The sequence below is a fragment of the Malaclemys terrapin genome, chromosome 7, assembly GCF_027887155.1.
Source record: "Malaclemys terrapin pileata isolate rMalTer1 chromosome 7, rMalTer1.hap1, whole genome shotgun sequence".
Classification (NCBI taxonomy): domain Eukaryota; kingdom Metazoa; phylum Chordata; order Testudines; family Emydidae; genus Malaclemys; species Malaclemys terrapin.
In genome coordinates this window covers 28,658,020-28,676,122 of record NC_071511.1, presented here as the reverse complement: position 1 = coordinate 28,676,122, position 18,103 = coordinate 28,658,020, and the positions used below count along the sequence as shown (strand labels likewise).

At 39.4% G+C, this 18,103-nt stretch overlaps 1 protein-coding gene across 3 annotated transcripts in view; it reads right to left on the bottom strand.

The window, feature by feature from the left end:
* Positions 1-18,103, bottom strand: part of FGD3 (FYVE, RhoGEF and PH domain containing 3) — a 205,838-nt gene that overhangs the window by 78,318 nt on the left and 109,417 nt on the right. For all 3 annotated transcript variants that reach the window (XM_054036013.1, XM_054036014.1, XM_054036015.1), the window contains exons 2-4: positions 13,318-13,488; positions 8,741-8,909; positions 7,074-7,671 (exon numbers count right to left, since the gene is read on the bottom strand). In XM_054036013.1, coding sequence (XP_053891988.1) covers positions 7,074-7,671; positions 8,741-8,909; positions 13,318-13,488 — 938 coding nt within the window. The remainder of the gene's footprint in view (positions 1-7,073; positions 7,672-8,740; positions 8,910-13,317; positions 13,489-18,103) is intronic.

Below are 18,103 nucleotides of genomic sequence, written 5' to 3'. Positions count from 1 at the left end.
TAATCTCAAGGGAAACCTCCCTTCCACACAGTAACTGGTTTTGGGGAGAGTAAAATAAACTTTCAGCCTGATTGGGCCCTACCTTTCTCCAGCTGACAGCTCCAGAATGAGCAGTAATGGAACAGTCAATTGAGACAGGGCAGCCTACGAAACCTTCCCAGCTCTCCTCCCCACAAGGGTGTCAGGTAAGGCAATGAGCATGCTCTGGGCTTTCCCCAGTTCATTCCATAGCACCCAACAACCGTAACAGTCAAAGTGAGCAGAATCAAGGAGGCAGAACGGAGGACAATGTGGCAATGTAATATGGAAATCCCGGTGATAAGGATAATTCCTTCCCCTCAAAATTTTCTCATTTAAATTGCAAAGTTAAGTCTCTATTTACAGATTCCCTAACCTACTCAAAGCACCAAACTAAGTAACAATTAGCTTTACTTCAAATACATGGTTTATGTTATTTAAAACTCACAATTAAAACTTTACATTATATATTTAATTACATAAGTGATCTAAGAGGAGCAAGGTGTATTATTATAAATGCTGCACCCTGGAACTCAAATATCTTATAAAATGTTGGTGTGTCAGTAAAGCACATCTTAAAAATGAACCAAATCCATCCCATTACAATTACACAAGGGATAAATCTGGTTTGGGCCTGCATTCCTTACAAAAACAAATCTTCCTGGGAGTCCAGTTTGACTTGAATACATACGGTAGGACTGAGACTAGGTCATTTATTATCTTTGTAACATTTTACATCTGGTGAGCCTTCAGTCCACAATAGAAACAGTAAATGCATAGATCTCCCTTTTCTGTTTGGTAACCTGAGGTTCAACTAGCTGAATTTAATCTTCAAAGAAACTTTAAATTGGAAAACAAAATGTGTTGGTGACTGCAGGGCTAGTGAGAAAAGTGCCTGATTCACATCTCCTGGTTTTGTGGGGATTTTGCAAAAGTGACACACATCCACTGGGAGATGGACTGAACAATCATGTCAGTTCACAAAGACCACTGAACAACACTCAGATTGTAACAACTTTCTGTTACTACCAATTCGACTTGAACCAGTGGACTGCAGGGGAAGGCTTCAATCCCTGAGCCATCCAAGTCCTTCTACAATCTGACTCTGTAGCATTTTTAGTTTTGGTGTTGGAATTAAGTGACAGAGCTCTGAAGGTTTATCACAGGAGACTACAGAAATACAATATTTCCAAAATTGAGTCTTAGTAAAAGATCACCTACGTGAAAACCAAAAATTATTGGAGCACAGTCATACGGTTAGTATAAAGGTATCTTGTCTAGATTCTTATACACATCATCATCAAACATATCAGCCTGCTGCTGCTATCACCAATAGATTAGACTGTAAGCTCCGTGGGACAAGGACCCTCTTTTTGTTCTGTGTTTGTACAGCACCTAGCAAAAGGGGTCCTGTCCATGGCTGGGGCTCTTAAGCACTACACCTCAGTACAAATAAACAAGCAGCAGCACATGTTTGATTCAGAAAGCCCTGCTAGTAGGACTAGAGTCCAGAGAGTTCTACGTAAGCAAGGACATTTGCAGCACTACGGAGATGTTTGTGTGCTCAAGAACTCTTTCACTTTTCTTGTTGATGCTGTCCAAATTTCCAGGCCCTTCCCATACCCAGACAATTGTTCTTATTTGATCTTGCACGGCCTTTTGGCCTAGTATATAGCAATTCAGGCCCGCCATTTTTGAGATTGAGACTTAGAAAAAAAAAAATCTGTGTAATTTAGAAAACATGAATAAGTCTTTTTTAGTCATTGTTTATCTCAGAAAAAGTTTGATCTAGAAACTCCACAGGAGATTTAGTGCACAGGACCAACTATGAGGCAGATAAAGGCATACTTTTGAAGTAAGTCAACAGCAAATGGCCAGCCAGGATTCTGCAGACTTTGTGGTGTGCCAAGGGAGTCAGATAGGTTCCCTGGAAGTATGACAAACTCCCCCAGCCAAGTGACCCATCGGTAGCTCAGATTCCCCATAGAATTTCACCTGTGGTTCCTGAAGCTCTCATTAGATCCCCAGCTTCTCAACTGGCTTTTGCACACTCTCTCTCCTCCACTCCCAGCCTTCCCATGCTTCCTCAGGCTCTATACCAGGGTTTCTCAATCTTCTTCTTTCTGAGACACCCCCGCCCCTTCCCCAACATGCTATAACAACTCCACGGCCCACCCGTACCACAACTGTTTTTCTCCATGTAAAAGCCAGGGCCGGCATTAAGGGGTAGAAAGCAGGGCAATTGCCTAGGGCCCCACGCCACAAGGGGCACCATGAAGCTAAGTTGCTCAGGCTACGGCTTCAGCCCTGGGTGCTGGAGCTCAAGGCCCAGGGCTGCAGTCCTAAGCGGCGGGGCTTCAGCTTTCTGCCCTGAGCCCTAGCGAGTCTAACGCCGGCCGTGCTTGGCTGACCCCCTGAAACCTGCTCGCGACCCCTCAGGGGGCCCCGGACCCCGGGTTGAAAACCACTGCCCCCTGTTCCTCTTCCCAGCTTTGCCACAGCGCAGCTCTTCTGAAGTCCCCAAGACTTGCTCTAAATCCTGATCGGAACCTGGGCCTAATGAAGATTTTATAAAGTCTGCATGGACTAGTGTGAACTTTTTATAAATCTTACAGAAGCCCGCAGTACTGGCAGACTTGAATGCAGACTTTATAAATGAATGGTTCCTGAAGACCTACTAAAAACTGCAACCAGTTTTATGAGGTTTAGAAGGCCTGCTTGGAAGCAAGCTAGGAAAATGAGTAGAAATCGAGACCTGGGGGAGCCAGAGAGGAAAGGGGAGCTCACTTCTATAGGTCAGGGGACCCACACACCTGAAGAACTTCACTATGTCCCTTTCTCTGAATCCTCTCCCAGTAGTTTCTGATGAATCCTGCACCACTCCGTTTCAAAGGGCTTTCCCTCTAGCCCTCACTCAGAGTCCTCTGCAGATTTCCTTTGGCCTTAAGCAGATCCTGCAGCCTTCCTGGGTGCCCAGATAGCCCCCTGATTCAGCTTCTCAAGCCCCCATACCCTGATTCCTGCACGACTCCATTTTTATCTTCCTGCAAATGTTTAAGTCCACAGCACCTACATCAGACCATAGCAGGTCCACAGTAGCCCTGGACCTGATATAGACTTTATAAAGTCTTCATTGTCCAGTGCAGATGGTATAAAATCTATGTCAGGTTCATGGTTCTCATGGTCTCTGCAGTTTTGGGGAACTACAGAAAATGCACAGGGAGGCAAATCCAAATACTGTATATCTCCTCTGCTGTGTTACCCTCATTGACCACTGGTGTAGTTCTGTCAAAAGAGCAATCAGGTTTTTCCAAGTAGCTGTAGTTTATCAAACCCACATTAGTTATTGCTCAGGGTTCCGCTATCTGCCAGACAGTGATTCTTTTCTCTCAGTATTTATTCTGAAATTGGAGCACTGCTGTGCTGCGTATACTCTTGAATGGTTGCTGGTCTCCAGCTCAGGGTTGGTAGACTTATACAGTCGGTGAAGCCATCTTTTAGACAATTACATTTTAGTGTCAGTTGGTTAAGCCTATAATGCACTTTGGGATCCCCCATATGAAAAATTCTAGCTGCATAAATATAAACTATTACAATTACGCAGGAAAGTTTTGTTTGACATTAGAATGGACTGTGTATTCATTCATCACGCTGCTTGGAAAATGTAAACAACCTTCACTTTGAGAAGCAGCATTTGCCAGAATAAACTTTCAAGTTTTGCCTTAATGTCAGCTATTTCTCTGAAGTTAATGGTCCCAGTGACACCAAAATCAATGTTTTTGTCCTTCCTTCTGACATGACTCATACTAGTAACACTGAACTAATAACTAGAACACTGTGTTTGATGCATGTGGATTTACAAATATTATTAACAAGTTCTGAGCCCATCACCACAAGATTCACTTGGGTTGCTACATTTGCCTTTGGAAGTGGAGGCCTGTAAATGTTCCTGGATCCAGGGATCTGATTCTCCTCTCACTCACACTGGTATTACAGCTTTGTCTTCAAGTAAATTGCTCCCAATTTACATTAGGGTACTTTGGAGGAGAATCAGGCCTTATATTCTTGCTATATAACAATGATTTTATAATAAAGTCTACACAATGAGCCAGACTTGCTAATATAAGATGGTGTAAATTGGTCAAGGAAACAGGCGCAACAGCATTTTATCTATTGCTGGAAAAATTTCCAACCAATTCTACTACAATGTTTGATAAATACTAGGGCTGCCAATTAATCACAGTTAACTCACACAATTAACTAAAAGAAATTAATTGCGATTAAAAAAATTAACCACGATTAATCTCAGTTTTAATTGCACTGTTAAACAATAGAATACCAATTGAAATGTATTAAATATTTTGGATGTTTTTCTACATTTTCAAATATATTGATTTTAATTACAACACAGAATACGAAGTGTACAGTGCTCACTTGATATTATTTTTATTACAAATATTTGCACTGTAAAAGTGATAAACCAAAGAAATAGTATTTTTCAATTCACCTCATACAAGTACTGTAGTGCAATCTTTTTATCGTGAAAGCACAACTTACAAATGTAGATTTTTTTTGTTACATAACTGCACTCAAAAACAAAACAATGTAAAACTTGAGAGCCTACAAGTCCACTCAGTCCAATTTCTTGTTCAGTCAATCACTAAAAGAAACAAGTTTGTTTACATTTACAGGAGATAATGCTGCCTGCTTCTTATTTACAATGTTACCTGAAAGTGAGAACAGACATTCACATGGCAGTTTTGTAGCCAGAATTGCAAGGTATTTACGTGCCGGATATGCTAAACATTTCTATGCCCCTTCATGCTTTTGCCCCCAATCCAGAAGACATGCTTCCATGCTGATGATGCTTGTTAAAAAAATAATGCGTTAATTAACCTTGTGACTGAACTCCTTGGGGGAGAATTGTATGTCTCCTGCTCTGTGTTCTACCCGCATTCTGCCATATATTTCATGTTATAGCAGTCTCGGTTGATGACCCAGAATGTTGTTTGTTTTAAGAACAGTTTATTGCAGTTTTGACAAAACACAAAGAAGGTACCAATCTAAAGATAGTTACAGCACTCGACCCAAGGTTTAAGAATCTGAAGTGCCTTCCAAAATCTGAGAGGGACGGAGTTTGGAGCATGTTCTCAGAACTCTTAAAAGAACAACACTCCAATGCAGAAACTACAGAACCCGAACCACCAAAAAAGAAAATCAACCTTCTGCTGGTGGCATCTGACTCAGATGATGAAAATGAATATGCATCTGTCTGCACTGCTTTGGATCGTTATTAAGCAGAACCTATCAGCAGCATGGACGCATGTCCTCTGGAATGATGTTTGAAGCATGAAGGGACATATGAATCTTTTGCACATCTGGCACGTAAATATCTTGCAATGCCGGCTACAACACTGCCATGTGAATGCCTCTTCTCACTTTCAGGTGACATTGTAAACAAGAAGCAGGCAGCACTATCTCCTGCAAATATAAACAAACTTGTTTGTCTGAGCCAGGGGTCCCCAATGCGTTGCCTGTGGGTGCCACGGTGCCCGCCGGGGCATCCATGTGGGCCCGCCTACTGGCAGCCAGACAAGCAGCCGCTGAAATGCCGCCAAGAAGTGCTACAGCCGAAAAGCCGCCGAATTTCGGCGGCATTTCAGCGTCACCGCCTCTTGATGACGCTGCTTCACGGCAGCATTTCAGCGGCGACGCCTCTTGACGTTGCCACTTCACGAATTTTGGCGGCATTTCGGCGGCGATGCCTCTTGACGTTGTCACGTCACGGCGGCATTTCGGCGGCTGCTTGTCTGGCGGCCACGGTCCTCGGCGGCTAGTCGTCTGGAGCTCGCCCCATGGAAAAGGTTGGGGACCATTGGTCTGAGCGATTGGCTGAAGAAGAAGTAAGTCTGAGTGGACTTGTAGGCTCTAAAGTTTTACACTGTTTTATTTTTGAATGCAGTTACTTTTTGTACATAATTCTACATTTGTAAGTTCAACTTTCATAATAAACAGCCTGCACTAAAGTACTTGTATTAAGTGAATTGAAAAATACTATTTCTTTTATTTTTACAGTGCAAATATTTATAATACAAAATAAATATAAAGTAAGCACTGTACACTTTGTATTCTATGTTGTCATTGAAATCAATATATTTGAAAATGTGGAAAACATCCACAAATATTTGTATAAATGGTATTCTATTATTGTTTAACAGCGCGATTAATTGCCGTTAATTTTTTTAATTGCGCAATTAATCACAATTAAATTTTTCATCGCTTGACAGCTCTAGTAAATACAGTTAATTACACATTCCTTTAATATAAAATTACAGACTGCTGTGTATATTGTTGCAGCTGTGAGCTACAGTACTCTGTATTCCAGAATGTTGTCTTCTAGGTGCAAAGAACTGCTTGAACAGTGAACCAGTATTGCTCCTTGCTTGTCATAAGTTACGTAATACTGCTCTAGGACTGGACCCTTTGCACACTGTATTCAAATGTATTACTGACTTGAAACAATGTAATTTACAGAGACCTCAGGCTTAATAAGAAACTTTTCCATCCACAATATATAAAAGAGAAAAAGGCATAAGCGCCTTTATAAGAAATACAACAAAGGCTTCAAATGACATGCAAGTACTTCCATAAGGCTATGATTTCAAATATGAATATGTGAGGCCCCGATCCTGCCAAGAGCTCCACACAGGGTAGACTCCTGCACCCAGGGATCCAACAGCTGAAGCTAGACAAATTCAAACCAGAACTAAGGTGCACTTTTTTAGCGTTGGTGCAATTGGAACAACTTACCAACAGATGTGGTGGATTCTCCATCACTTGAAGTCAAGTGATAATCAAGACTGGAGGTCTTTCTAAAAGAGATATTCTAACTCTGTGTATAACCTGTGGTATACACAGCAACAGACTACATGATCATAATGGTCCTTCTGGCTTTAAATTCCATGAATATGGATGCAACGGTGTCTCCCCAGCACAAGGCCAGTTGCAGAATCAGGATTTAAGGTTTGAAAGCGATGAACAAATAAGTATCTTACCTTGTTTACATCTAACTCTTCTAACTTTGGCACTTCTGCTGTCTCTTGTTCCTCGCTACTTCCCTCATCTAGGTCACTGTCTTCATCCTGGGTTGAGTCTCTCTTCTGCTCTACAGGTGAAGACTTGCTACCCTTGCTGTCAGTTTCCATCTCTGTTGGATTCCCAGAGGCAGTGGACTTCTTCTGGTCTGTGCCTTCTTCGTTTGGAAAAGTCTCTCCCGCCACACTACAAGAAGGACTGTCAATTCCACTGTCTCTGTTGGGAATTTTACCATTACCATTCAGCTCTGAGGTTGAGTCCTTACTCTCCAGTTCTCCAGAGGGCTCTTTGCTCACATTCACACCAGTACAGTCCTCATAGCTTTTGTTTTCCCCGATGCTTAGCTCTTTAATTTTCATTATGTCTGGATTAGACAGTTCTGCACTGCACAGGACGTCTGGCTCATTTTCATCTGGCTCACTTTTTTTATTTGTAGAACTGCCACAGGAAGCTACCACTTCACAGTCACTTGGGCTTGGCTGTTTGGAAGAGTCCAATCCAGGTTCCATCTTAAAAGTTAAATTTAATTGGTTTCTTTGAAGAACGTGGGTAGGTTGCCTACAAATGAAGAGGAAGCACCTTGGTCATTTGAATTGGCGGCTGGGATTTTCCAAGGTGTTTAAGGGAGTTAGGAGCCCAGTTTCCATTTAGTTGCAATGGCAGCGGGGCCCTAACTCCCCTAAGAACCTTTGAAAATTCCAGTCAGAATGACTGAAACAAATACTCATTCAAAAGTTGCACACAAAGCCAAGCCACTTGCTATCCCTTTAAAAATTCCTCCTGTTCTGCAGGGAGGAAGTGTCTTTTCCCCTTCCTTAAAGATAGGAACTCATTGCTCTTCAATGGATTATCCCTTCAGGGCAGGGGATCTCCTTACAAGACAGATGAAATTTTAAAGGGACAGCAATGTAGTATTTTCCTATATCAAAGCATGACTTTCAAAATTCATGTGACCAGTTTAAATATCATAACTAGTGGAAAAAACTTTTTTTTTTTTTTTTTTTTCAACTCCACATCCTATCCTGCAGGCTTGGCCTTTAATGGGAATTTCCTCTGAATAGGGTTTGCAAGATCAGCCAATTTTACAGTAAAACTGACCAACCAAATTCAACAAATGCAGTTTCTGTAGAAACTAGCTTGTACATTAGCCTGATCTATAATATGCTGTCATCTGTTTTCCTTCCCCATGAACTGTAAACAGTTTGCCTGACATTTATGGAATGTTATAAAGTTTTTAAATCAATAAAATCAGAAGTCTCATTCATTGTAACTACAATAATCAAGATCTTGTAATAGCAAAACAATTCCGACCCAAACTTTGCCTATTAAAAGCAGACATTGGGTTATTTTTAGGCACAACTCTTCACTGATTTCAGTGGAGACTCCTATTTGGAGACTGATGGCATGATATAGATCAATACTTTTTTTGGCAACATTGCTTTTTGTATAAAGTCCCCACATGTACTCTGTTAAGTTTAGGGTTTATGATTAGACAAATTGCTCTATATGAATTTGTACACAATAGCTATAATAAATATTTCTTGATTTTTTTCCTCCCATTGAGACGAAGTTTCAAACCGAATGCAAAAAATGACACAGGCAGAAACAGACAAATATAAATATTTACCTAATACTTTCAAACTTTTCAATGAGGATGTTGACTCCTGATGATGTTTGTGTTTCTTCCTCTTCAGGCACTAAGCTTCTTGATGACTTGGGATCAGCTGGTAAAGGCCGAGAAGGTGCTGGAGGAATTCTTTCCTGCCCAGGTTTGAGATGGACAGGTTTAGGAGGTACTAATAAAATTAAGAGGAAAAAGAGAGGATAAAGTTCTGGCTTCTTTATAACAACAAAGACAACAGATCCTCACTCTGAAGAAAGAGCGAGAAGCACCCATTGTTTTACTGCTGTTTATTAATTACATCAGAACCACTGCCATCACAAGATATTTTTCACACAAAAACACTTTGATATGTTCTAAAAAAATAGACTAGCTACTCTTTTGCATTTCTACAGTTTTGTCAGATCTGTCAAAGCACTGAGTAGCTGACAGAACATCACCGCTTCCTTGTTGCCAAACAGGATGCACAACGCACACACCAAGACTTAGTTGTGCAAGCACTCTCTTCTTCTCCACCATAGTGCTCAATTTCCCGTATGGTAACCTTTCAAAACTTAGAATTCTTATTGCTCTAATACACTTAACTAGATACCGTAAGAAAAATATGGATTTGGACAGCTCATTCATTCTACTGGAAGCACTGCAAGAAAATGTAAAAAACTGTATTTCCTTCTCCCTCCCCCAGCTTCTCTGTGGTATATTCTTCACAAATTTCCTTCCTCTTTTGGTACCGCATTGAACAAGATACCGTATAAGTGCTTACTTTAAACATGTCTCCAATCTGTTGAAAAAGAAAGTCAACATTGTACCTTAGCCTCTTAATTAGTCCTTTACAGTCCCTTCTAATTAATATAATTTAGCAAAACATATGCAGTCAGTTCTTCAATTTTTTTGCAGAGTAAATGGTTTTATAAATACGTAAGCAATAACCATGGCAACAGTTTCACATGCTTTTACTATTTTATGCAGTGAAAGCAACTTCACATAAGTGGACTTTAAACTAGAAGCTAAGAAAAACTGACAGTGAAATTAATCCAGAAGTGTGCATTTCTTTGAGCAGTGCTGCCAAATATTCACTCAGCTCAAATTGTCTAATAGGAAATATACTAAAAGTTCAATACACAAGTATTTTCCTAAATAACTTTTCAAGAACAGCAGCTGAATTTAAGTTTTTTATGTTAGCCAGAGCAGTTATGTTACAATGGTCCATATGGAACATGTTTGCATAATGCGCTTAATGTTGTAAAATCTCTTTAATTATCAACAGTTCTGAATGAGTGATTTTAGGGCTTTGTTTTCTTTTTTTAAATCATATGGTAACAAACGTAGAGTGCCAATTCCTGAGGTCTTTACTCAGGCACAGCTCTGGATGAGAGTTTCAGACGCTAGAGCTGAATGAGCCTAAATGTCCTTTCTTCTTGGAGCAGATCTTTAGCTGCTGTCAGTTGTCACAGCTCCACTGAAGTTGATGACTAAGGATGATTTAATGTGTTTGAGTACAACATGCAGGAGGATTTATAACCATTTAAACTGCACAGCTTGTTTGAGCTATACTAGTTAAACACAAAGTACATTTTGTGAAGGATTTGGTCTTTACTGTACATTTAGAGCAGTAGGATTAAACTCCTGGATTGGCCTAGTGTCCAAGGCCACCTTGAATTCCCTATCAAAAATAAGAGGGTTGCTATTGGGTTTTTTTCTAGAAAACCATAAGTGCACAGGAGGAGTGGGGGATGTAATATAAAGGAAATGTTCTTGCATGTGAAAGGGTGGCTGTGACGCTGGCAGACCAGGTGTCAGCTCTGGCCAAGGCTGTTGGCATCAGCTCACCACTGACAAATTCATAGCTGGAAGCCAGACCAGCTTGCCTATATATTAATATTGTTCAAGATAGGTGTTAGACTTGTAAGAATGTGTTTAGTTTCTATAAAATGTTTGTAAATTGCTGCATGCATTAATCCAGGGGTTCTCAAACTGGGGGTCAAAAGGTTATTATCTGGGGGGTCAAAAGGCCTCCTCTTACTTTGTGGGAGAGAGAACAGAGGAGTGTGAAACTACATCTTCAGTTCAGCCAATTCTGAACAAACTTGGATTGATTTAGCAATCCAATTTCCACTAATGATATTGGTGGTTGCACATTTAAATCTCCTCAGACGTAGCTGAAGATCTATCACTGTAGGCTTGGATAAGTAACCTTCAAACAGAACATTTTATACAGTGAGGAAATGTGAATACACACGTGTGCAAAAGAACGTGCAGACCTTTTCCCAGGGAAATCAAACCAGCAATGGAAATTTGGAATGATCTAGAGGCTTCATTTGGTTCTTACAGAAGAAGAGTAGATCTGAGTCCAGGAGGGGAAGCAGATGCAAGTCACAGATCATTACTCCAAAGAGTAATGACTCCATGGCTGCATGCACACAGTATGTTTGTCAGCTAATGCACACATGTGGCAATAGGGCTAGAAAACCAGACTTCTACAACTTAAGCTAAAGGATAACCAGAATTAGGTGTAATAATATTTTTAAAGTATTGTAGGAATTATGAAGTTAACAATTGAACCTTTCCTGAGATTCCCACTGGGTGACTATCAGGAGTGGTGGGACTGTCAGGAAATGGAGATTGATTTGCAGAAGGTGGCTACTTGGCAACAGCTACTTTTGAAAATCTTCGCTTACATTCTTATTTTTCCTATTTGAATATATTTCATCTACTTTTGGGAACTAGTGTCAAATTGGTTTGCAACAGGAGTGTAGGGAGTACTAGCAAGAGAAACTATTCAAACTTATGTCTTCCTTTATGTGTGTCCATTTTATCTTAATAACTTTTTATTACTCAGGGTGTTAAACTGAATCTCAGCAAGACAGAAAGAGAGTTACTCCTTTTAGTATAAATTCCTTGCTCTATATGGGGGAGAGAGGGAAGGCTTGGATATATCATTTCAGGAATGTTGATATTTGACAAATGGAGATGAGGCTGACCAATGTTAATGCAATTTGGAGCACTTTTAAACATGATCTGAATCAAATGGAGCAAGCTGATGAAGATAGAGATAATGGGCTAGATCAGCTATTATAAATAGGTACAGTTCCACTAATTCCAGAGCAGTTTCACTGATATACACAGGCTGATGATCTAGTTTTAGCTATTCCTATTGATCATAATACCTTATAAGCATTATTAATAATGTTAATGGACTGTTCAATAATGAAATCTGAAAGAGAAAGAACTCTAGATGAAAACTAAGTGTGTGTGTGTGTACACACACACACACACACACACACACACACACACACACACACACCACATCACCTACAGGGAGGGAAGTATTGACTAGTATACCAATATTACACTTTAAGACTGTCCTTTCAGTTTCAGAAGTGTCAACAGTTTTTCTTTATGGATACCAATTGTTAAAGGCAAGGCAGAAAGTTGCTTTTTCTACAGGCATTCAGGACGATAACATAGGAGTCTCATTTTGTACAGTATATTTAAATATTTTTGATAGTGACCAAAATGGTTGTTTCCTGTTGTCACATAATGATGATACCTACCTACTTATGCGACTGCTTTTTATGAGCTTTGTTTAAATCAAGAGCTTTGGGATATTCTCACCTGCACTTGTCAAAAAAAAAGGCCTTTCAAATTACTTTCAGATAAATGAAGCATGTATCTTAGCTGAGAAGACAAACCTCTAGTACGCACAGTGTTCTAAGCAATTTCTAAAGAGCTAGTAAGAAAAACAATAATTGGTACTACAAAGAGACTAACACTTCACTGTACAGACTGCAACATGTGGAAATAATTTCTCCCCATACAAGGGACTGGGCCTTAGTCTCCTCAAGCAATTAGCACTTCGATGCATATAGGGAAAAAACAGCCTGGGGATTTTAAATGCTCAAACTCTGCACTTCTGGGGCCCACTCCTCAGCTGGTGTCAATCAGCGTAGCTACACTGGCTTCGACAGAACTACACACATTTACACCAGCCGAGGAGCTGGCTCGTTGTGTCTTGTATCATCCTGTGTCTGGAAGTAAGGTGGAGGCGCTTGTTTCACTGTGATTATTCTTGAATTGATGGGGTTGCACAGTTATTACATCTAATAATGGTATGCTTGGCTGTACACATTGGTTTGGTTACTGTTTCCTTTTTAAAAAATATATTCGTAATTTTTCAGGCATTTCTTTGTGCTAGGTGTAGTGCAGCTGTTTTCAATACAACACAAAGGAGTTCTAGATTTGAGTGCTAAGCTGTTCTTATAATAAAAATGAATAAAGAATTTAAACAGTATTTTTAAGTAAATCCTAATCTTTACTGTTACATGTGATATGCACACTGAAAATGTATAAGGTCACATTTTTGAAAAGTTAATTAATCTATGTCATTCGTGAGTCCATTTTTTCCCCCAAAGCTTTTTCAACTGAATTTTTAACACTGGAAAAATGAAAACGAAGTCATGCTAATTGTACTTTCCCAATGAGACAACAGCTCTAATTTTCAAATTAAAACTATCTTTTTTAAAACATTATGCCTGAAGCACAATAGAAAATTGTATGAATATTGGAGGAACAAAACCACTTGCCTTGGGGTTTCTGCAGAAGATGTGTTTTGGCCAATGGAGATTTGGTTTTGGGCTTCCTTCCAGTTTGATGGATACATTGTACAGGGCCGATGTGCTGCAACTCGCCACATGCTTCCAATGTCGGATTTGAGTCAATATGACATTTGATTTGAAAAGGAGCACAAGGGCAACCTGGAAAAAGAAATGGGTCAATGTTTATTTCCTCTTTTTTTCCCCTTGAAAAGCAGCTTGTCCTGGCTCTGGTAGCTTAGCTTGTATCAGTTATTTGAAGGAAAGAAAAGTCATTAACTTTGAAGTTATCACTTCAGAAACATCCACTTTTTTGACAATCACTTTAAACTGGATGGTTGAAAGAGGTCATGAACCTCGGTATTCATTTCTCCAAACAACTAGTAATTTCTTCACTAGAAGCTAAATAGATCTAACAGTGAATGATTATGGGAGTATGTATATATAAAATCCTTTTCGATAGGCTTCCTCTAAGTAGAGATACAGGTGCACAGGCACTGCATTCTACTTGGTAAATCAGCATCTAGATTCAAGAATGGATGAATCACAAATGCCTGTGATACACCAGACAGATGATAAACATGCCTCAATCGTTTGCAAGAATTAGATTAACAATTTAAATGACATAATATTGCTGTTTATTATTTGTTAAATGCCTATAAATTCAAGACATCGTACAAACACGGTCTTCCCCAGAGGGCTGATAGTCTGAAAGACAGATGAGACATGATGCATTGACAAGTCCAGAAAAGGGAATGACTAAGATGTTTTCTTTCTTTTAAAAAAATTATTATTGATTCATTTCCTAAGGGGTTTGGAGAAATAAAACAACCCACCCAATTTAATATATTGGGGGTAGGTTTGTTTGCTTTTTGTTTTGGCTTTCACTGATACGGTCTCAACAGGTACCAAAGAAAGTTGATACTGTATGTGGTTGTGATGTCATCAAAAATGGCCCAACCAGCCAATCAGAATGTGTTTTTGGACAATCAGTGTACATTGTCCCAGTCTAATACTAATTCTGATTAAAACTGCTGCAGATAAACACACTGGACCAAGTTCAGACCTGATGCATATGCACTGAAGTTAATCGAGTTGCACCTATTCACAGTAGGTCTTAATTTGGTCTTTAGTATTACACGGTCATTGTCAACTTAAGTAATACTTTCTGAAATTTTTCAGCCTACTATTGACCCTGATTCAGGAAAGCATCCATCGCTGTTCAGGAAAAGCAATTAAGCATTAAGTTCCACTGGGTGAAATCCTGGCCCCACTGAAGTCAATAGAATTTTTGCCATTGACTTCAAAGGGATCAGAATTTAAACCATGAAACGTGTTTAAGTGCCCTTCCTGAACAAGGGCTGCTTTCCTGAATCAAGTCCATTGTTACAAGTAACATCTCTAACTAGTATAAATGACAGATTAGAGAGAAAAAGAGTCTCTTTTTTCAGTTTGTTTTGGGAATTTAACAGTATTTGTGGGTATTTCTTCTCTATTGTCAGTCTGTGTGGGTGTTAACATGGTAACTGGAGAGATTTTTCTTTGAATGAAATACTGTAATGTGAATTTAAATGCAAAAAAATTGGCAGGGGACTCTGGAGCAGAGGTAGCTCCTGAAACTATTATTAATTTCATGTTTTAAAATGGACTATTTTAAATTTCCTCTTCCCTTTAAAATGATAAGATGATCTCAAACACTTGAGAAGGAGGATCTGTCTAAACATTAAAGGTTTCAGAGTAGCAGCCGTGTTAGTCTGTATCCGCAAAAAGAAGAACAGGAGTACTTGTGGCACCTTAGAGACTAACAAATTTATTAGAGCATAAGCTTTCGTGGACTACAGCCCACTTCTTCGGATGCATATGATATGCTCTAATAAATTTGTTAGTCTCTAAGGTGCCACAAGTACTCCTGTTCTTTTTGCTAAACATTAAAGTAATCTTCAGCCTTTTTTGTGAATTATTCAGGAACATGAGCGGAGCTTCACAAATGCAACCTACTCAGGGCTAACTTTACACTGAGATCAGACTCTGAAGTCAGTGGAGTTACACTGGATTTACATGTGTTACCAACCTCAGAACACTAACCTGTGGATCTAGATTGAGTTTGAGTGGGTTAAAGGTATACAGTATTGTAAATATTTCACGGGACTATTCTCAAAAGGTAGATGGTCACACAGGAGCATTAAGGCTTTTTTCAAACTGATGTGGAATATTCCAAAGTTATAACTGTTTGCTGACAAAAATCAATTCAAAGCCATCAAATAAATATGAATTAGCACAAGTCTATCCACTTCTGTCACCCTAAAGCATAATCTCTGAATTCTTCAACACTGCTTCCTGGTACTGCTGTTTAAAAGTTCATTAGTGCATTTGCTATCAAATCTACTTTTCAGGGGATTTATTTGAGCTCAGCTACTCAAAATTGCTTCAGGTTTAAACTCAGAATTTTATAAACACTGAATTTTAATCATTTGAAGATACAAAAGGATCTCGCATAACTGGGTGACTGGGCAACAAAATGGCAATGAAATTCATTGTTGATAAATGCAAAGTAATACACATTAGAAACCATAATCCCAACTATACATATAAAATGATAGGGTCTAAATTAGCTGTTACCACTCAAGAAAGAGATCTTGGAGTCATTGTGGATAGTTCTCTGAAAACATCCACTCAATGTGCAGCAGTAGCCAAGAATGTTGGGAATCGGTATGAAAGAGACAGAAAATATTGTATCCCCCACATCTTGAATGCTGCATGCACATGTGGTCACTCCAAAAAAGATATATTGGAATTGGAAAAGGTACAGAAAAGGGCAACAAAAATGATTAGTGGTATGGAACAGCTTCCATATGAGGAGAGATTAATAAGACTGGGACTTTTCAGCTTGGAAAAGAGATGACTAAGAAGGGATATGATAGAGGTCTATAAAATTATGACTGGTGTAGAGAAAGCAAATTAAATAAAGTAAATAAAATAAATAAGTTATTTACTCCTCCTCATAACACAAGAACTGGGAGTCACCCAAGTAAATTAATAGGCAGCAGATTTAAAACAAGCAAAAGGAAATATTACTTCACACAACACACCATCAACCTGTGGAACTCTTTGCCAGATGTTGTTGTGAAGGCAAAAACTATAACGGGGTTCAAAAAAGGGTTCATGAAGGATAGGTCCATCAATGGCTATTAGCCAGGATGGACAGGGATGCAAAACCATGCTCTGAAATGTCCCTAGCCTCTGTTTGCCAGAAGCTGGGAATGGGTGACAACGGATGGATCACTTGATGATTACCAGTTTTGTTCATTCCCTCTGAATTTGGCCGAAAGCATCTAATGATTGGTTCCCTGCTTTGTCTGCGCACCAACCACTTAGGTAAGTTTTAAACCACTTCCTTCTAAAAGCCGCTGCCTAGCTCAAAAGAACAAACAAAAAAAGTCACTGCCTTAGAACAAAATTTGACATCTTGTGCTTTGCACACTATATACATGTTATTGTTGACAATATTACTCACCAACTCTCTGCACTTAACATACAAACACTTATTAACATTGTGTCAAAAGAGCAAGCAGGCACAGAAAAGAATTGATAAGCAATTACAACCAATGTTCATCCCTGAAATCCACAAGAGCTTTAAACAGCAAATGCAGACTCTTGGCCATGTAACAAGAAAAATATGCTTATGTGAAACCACACAAGTGGTGGGGTTCTTTTTTTTAATTTTTAATTTAAGCCATTCCCTATGCATTTGTGAATGTGACCCTAAAAGTTACTTCTCACATGTAGTATAACTACAACTTTTTTTAATTTATTTTACTTTCTTACTTATTTTTCCAACACTATAAAATGCCTTGATAAAAAGAGTTACTAATTTCTAGATTATTATCTGCTGAATTCTTCTCAAAGTAAGATACTTATGGGCTGCTATGAGTGCTACACTGTGCTTCTAGGGACAGAACTGAGAAAGAGGTGGTGAAATCTACACCACCCAGGAAGTTGTCCCATTAAGGGATAGCCCCTCTGAGACACATCCATGAAGTACAATTCCCTGGCCAAAGCTCCTCCTACTCCAGGCCTTGCCTTATCCCACTGCTCCAGAAGAGGAGCGGACTTCCCCTTACTCCTCTGTGCAGGGGCATCACCCTAATCACAAGCAAGCCCAGAATGGATTGGCCATAACTATTCTTATTAATTGGAAGTCAGTAAAATGTAGAAAGCGAAGGTATTTTGTAGTAACTGCATACAAACTTTTCTAACAACACATTGCCATTTCCAGGGTCTGGTTGTCTCTTGTTATGTGCTTTACACCTAGTCAAAGAGTAGCTAGAGGAATGATTAAAGGTCTTGAGAACATGACCTATGAAGGAAGGCTGAAAGAATTGGGTTTGTTTAGTTTGGAAAAGAGAAGACTGAGAGGGGACATGATAGCAGTTTTCAGGTATATAAAAGGGTGTCATAAGGAGGAGGGAGAGAACTTGTTCACCTTAGCCTCTAAGGATAGAACCAGAAACAATGGGTTTAAACTGCAGCAAGGGAGGTCTAGATTGGACATTAGGAAAAAGTTCCTAACTGTCAGGGTGGTTAAACACTGGAACAAATTGCCTAGGGAGGTTGTGGAATCTCCGTCTCTGGAGATATTTAAGAGTAGGTTAGATAAATGTCTATTAGGGATGGTCTAGGCAGTATTTGGTCCTGCCATGCGGGCAGGGGACTGGACTCGATGACCTCTCGAGGTCCCTTCCAGTCCTAGAATCTATGAATCTATGAATCTATGAAT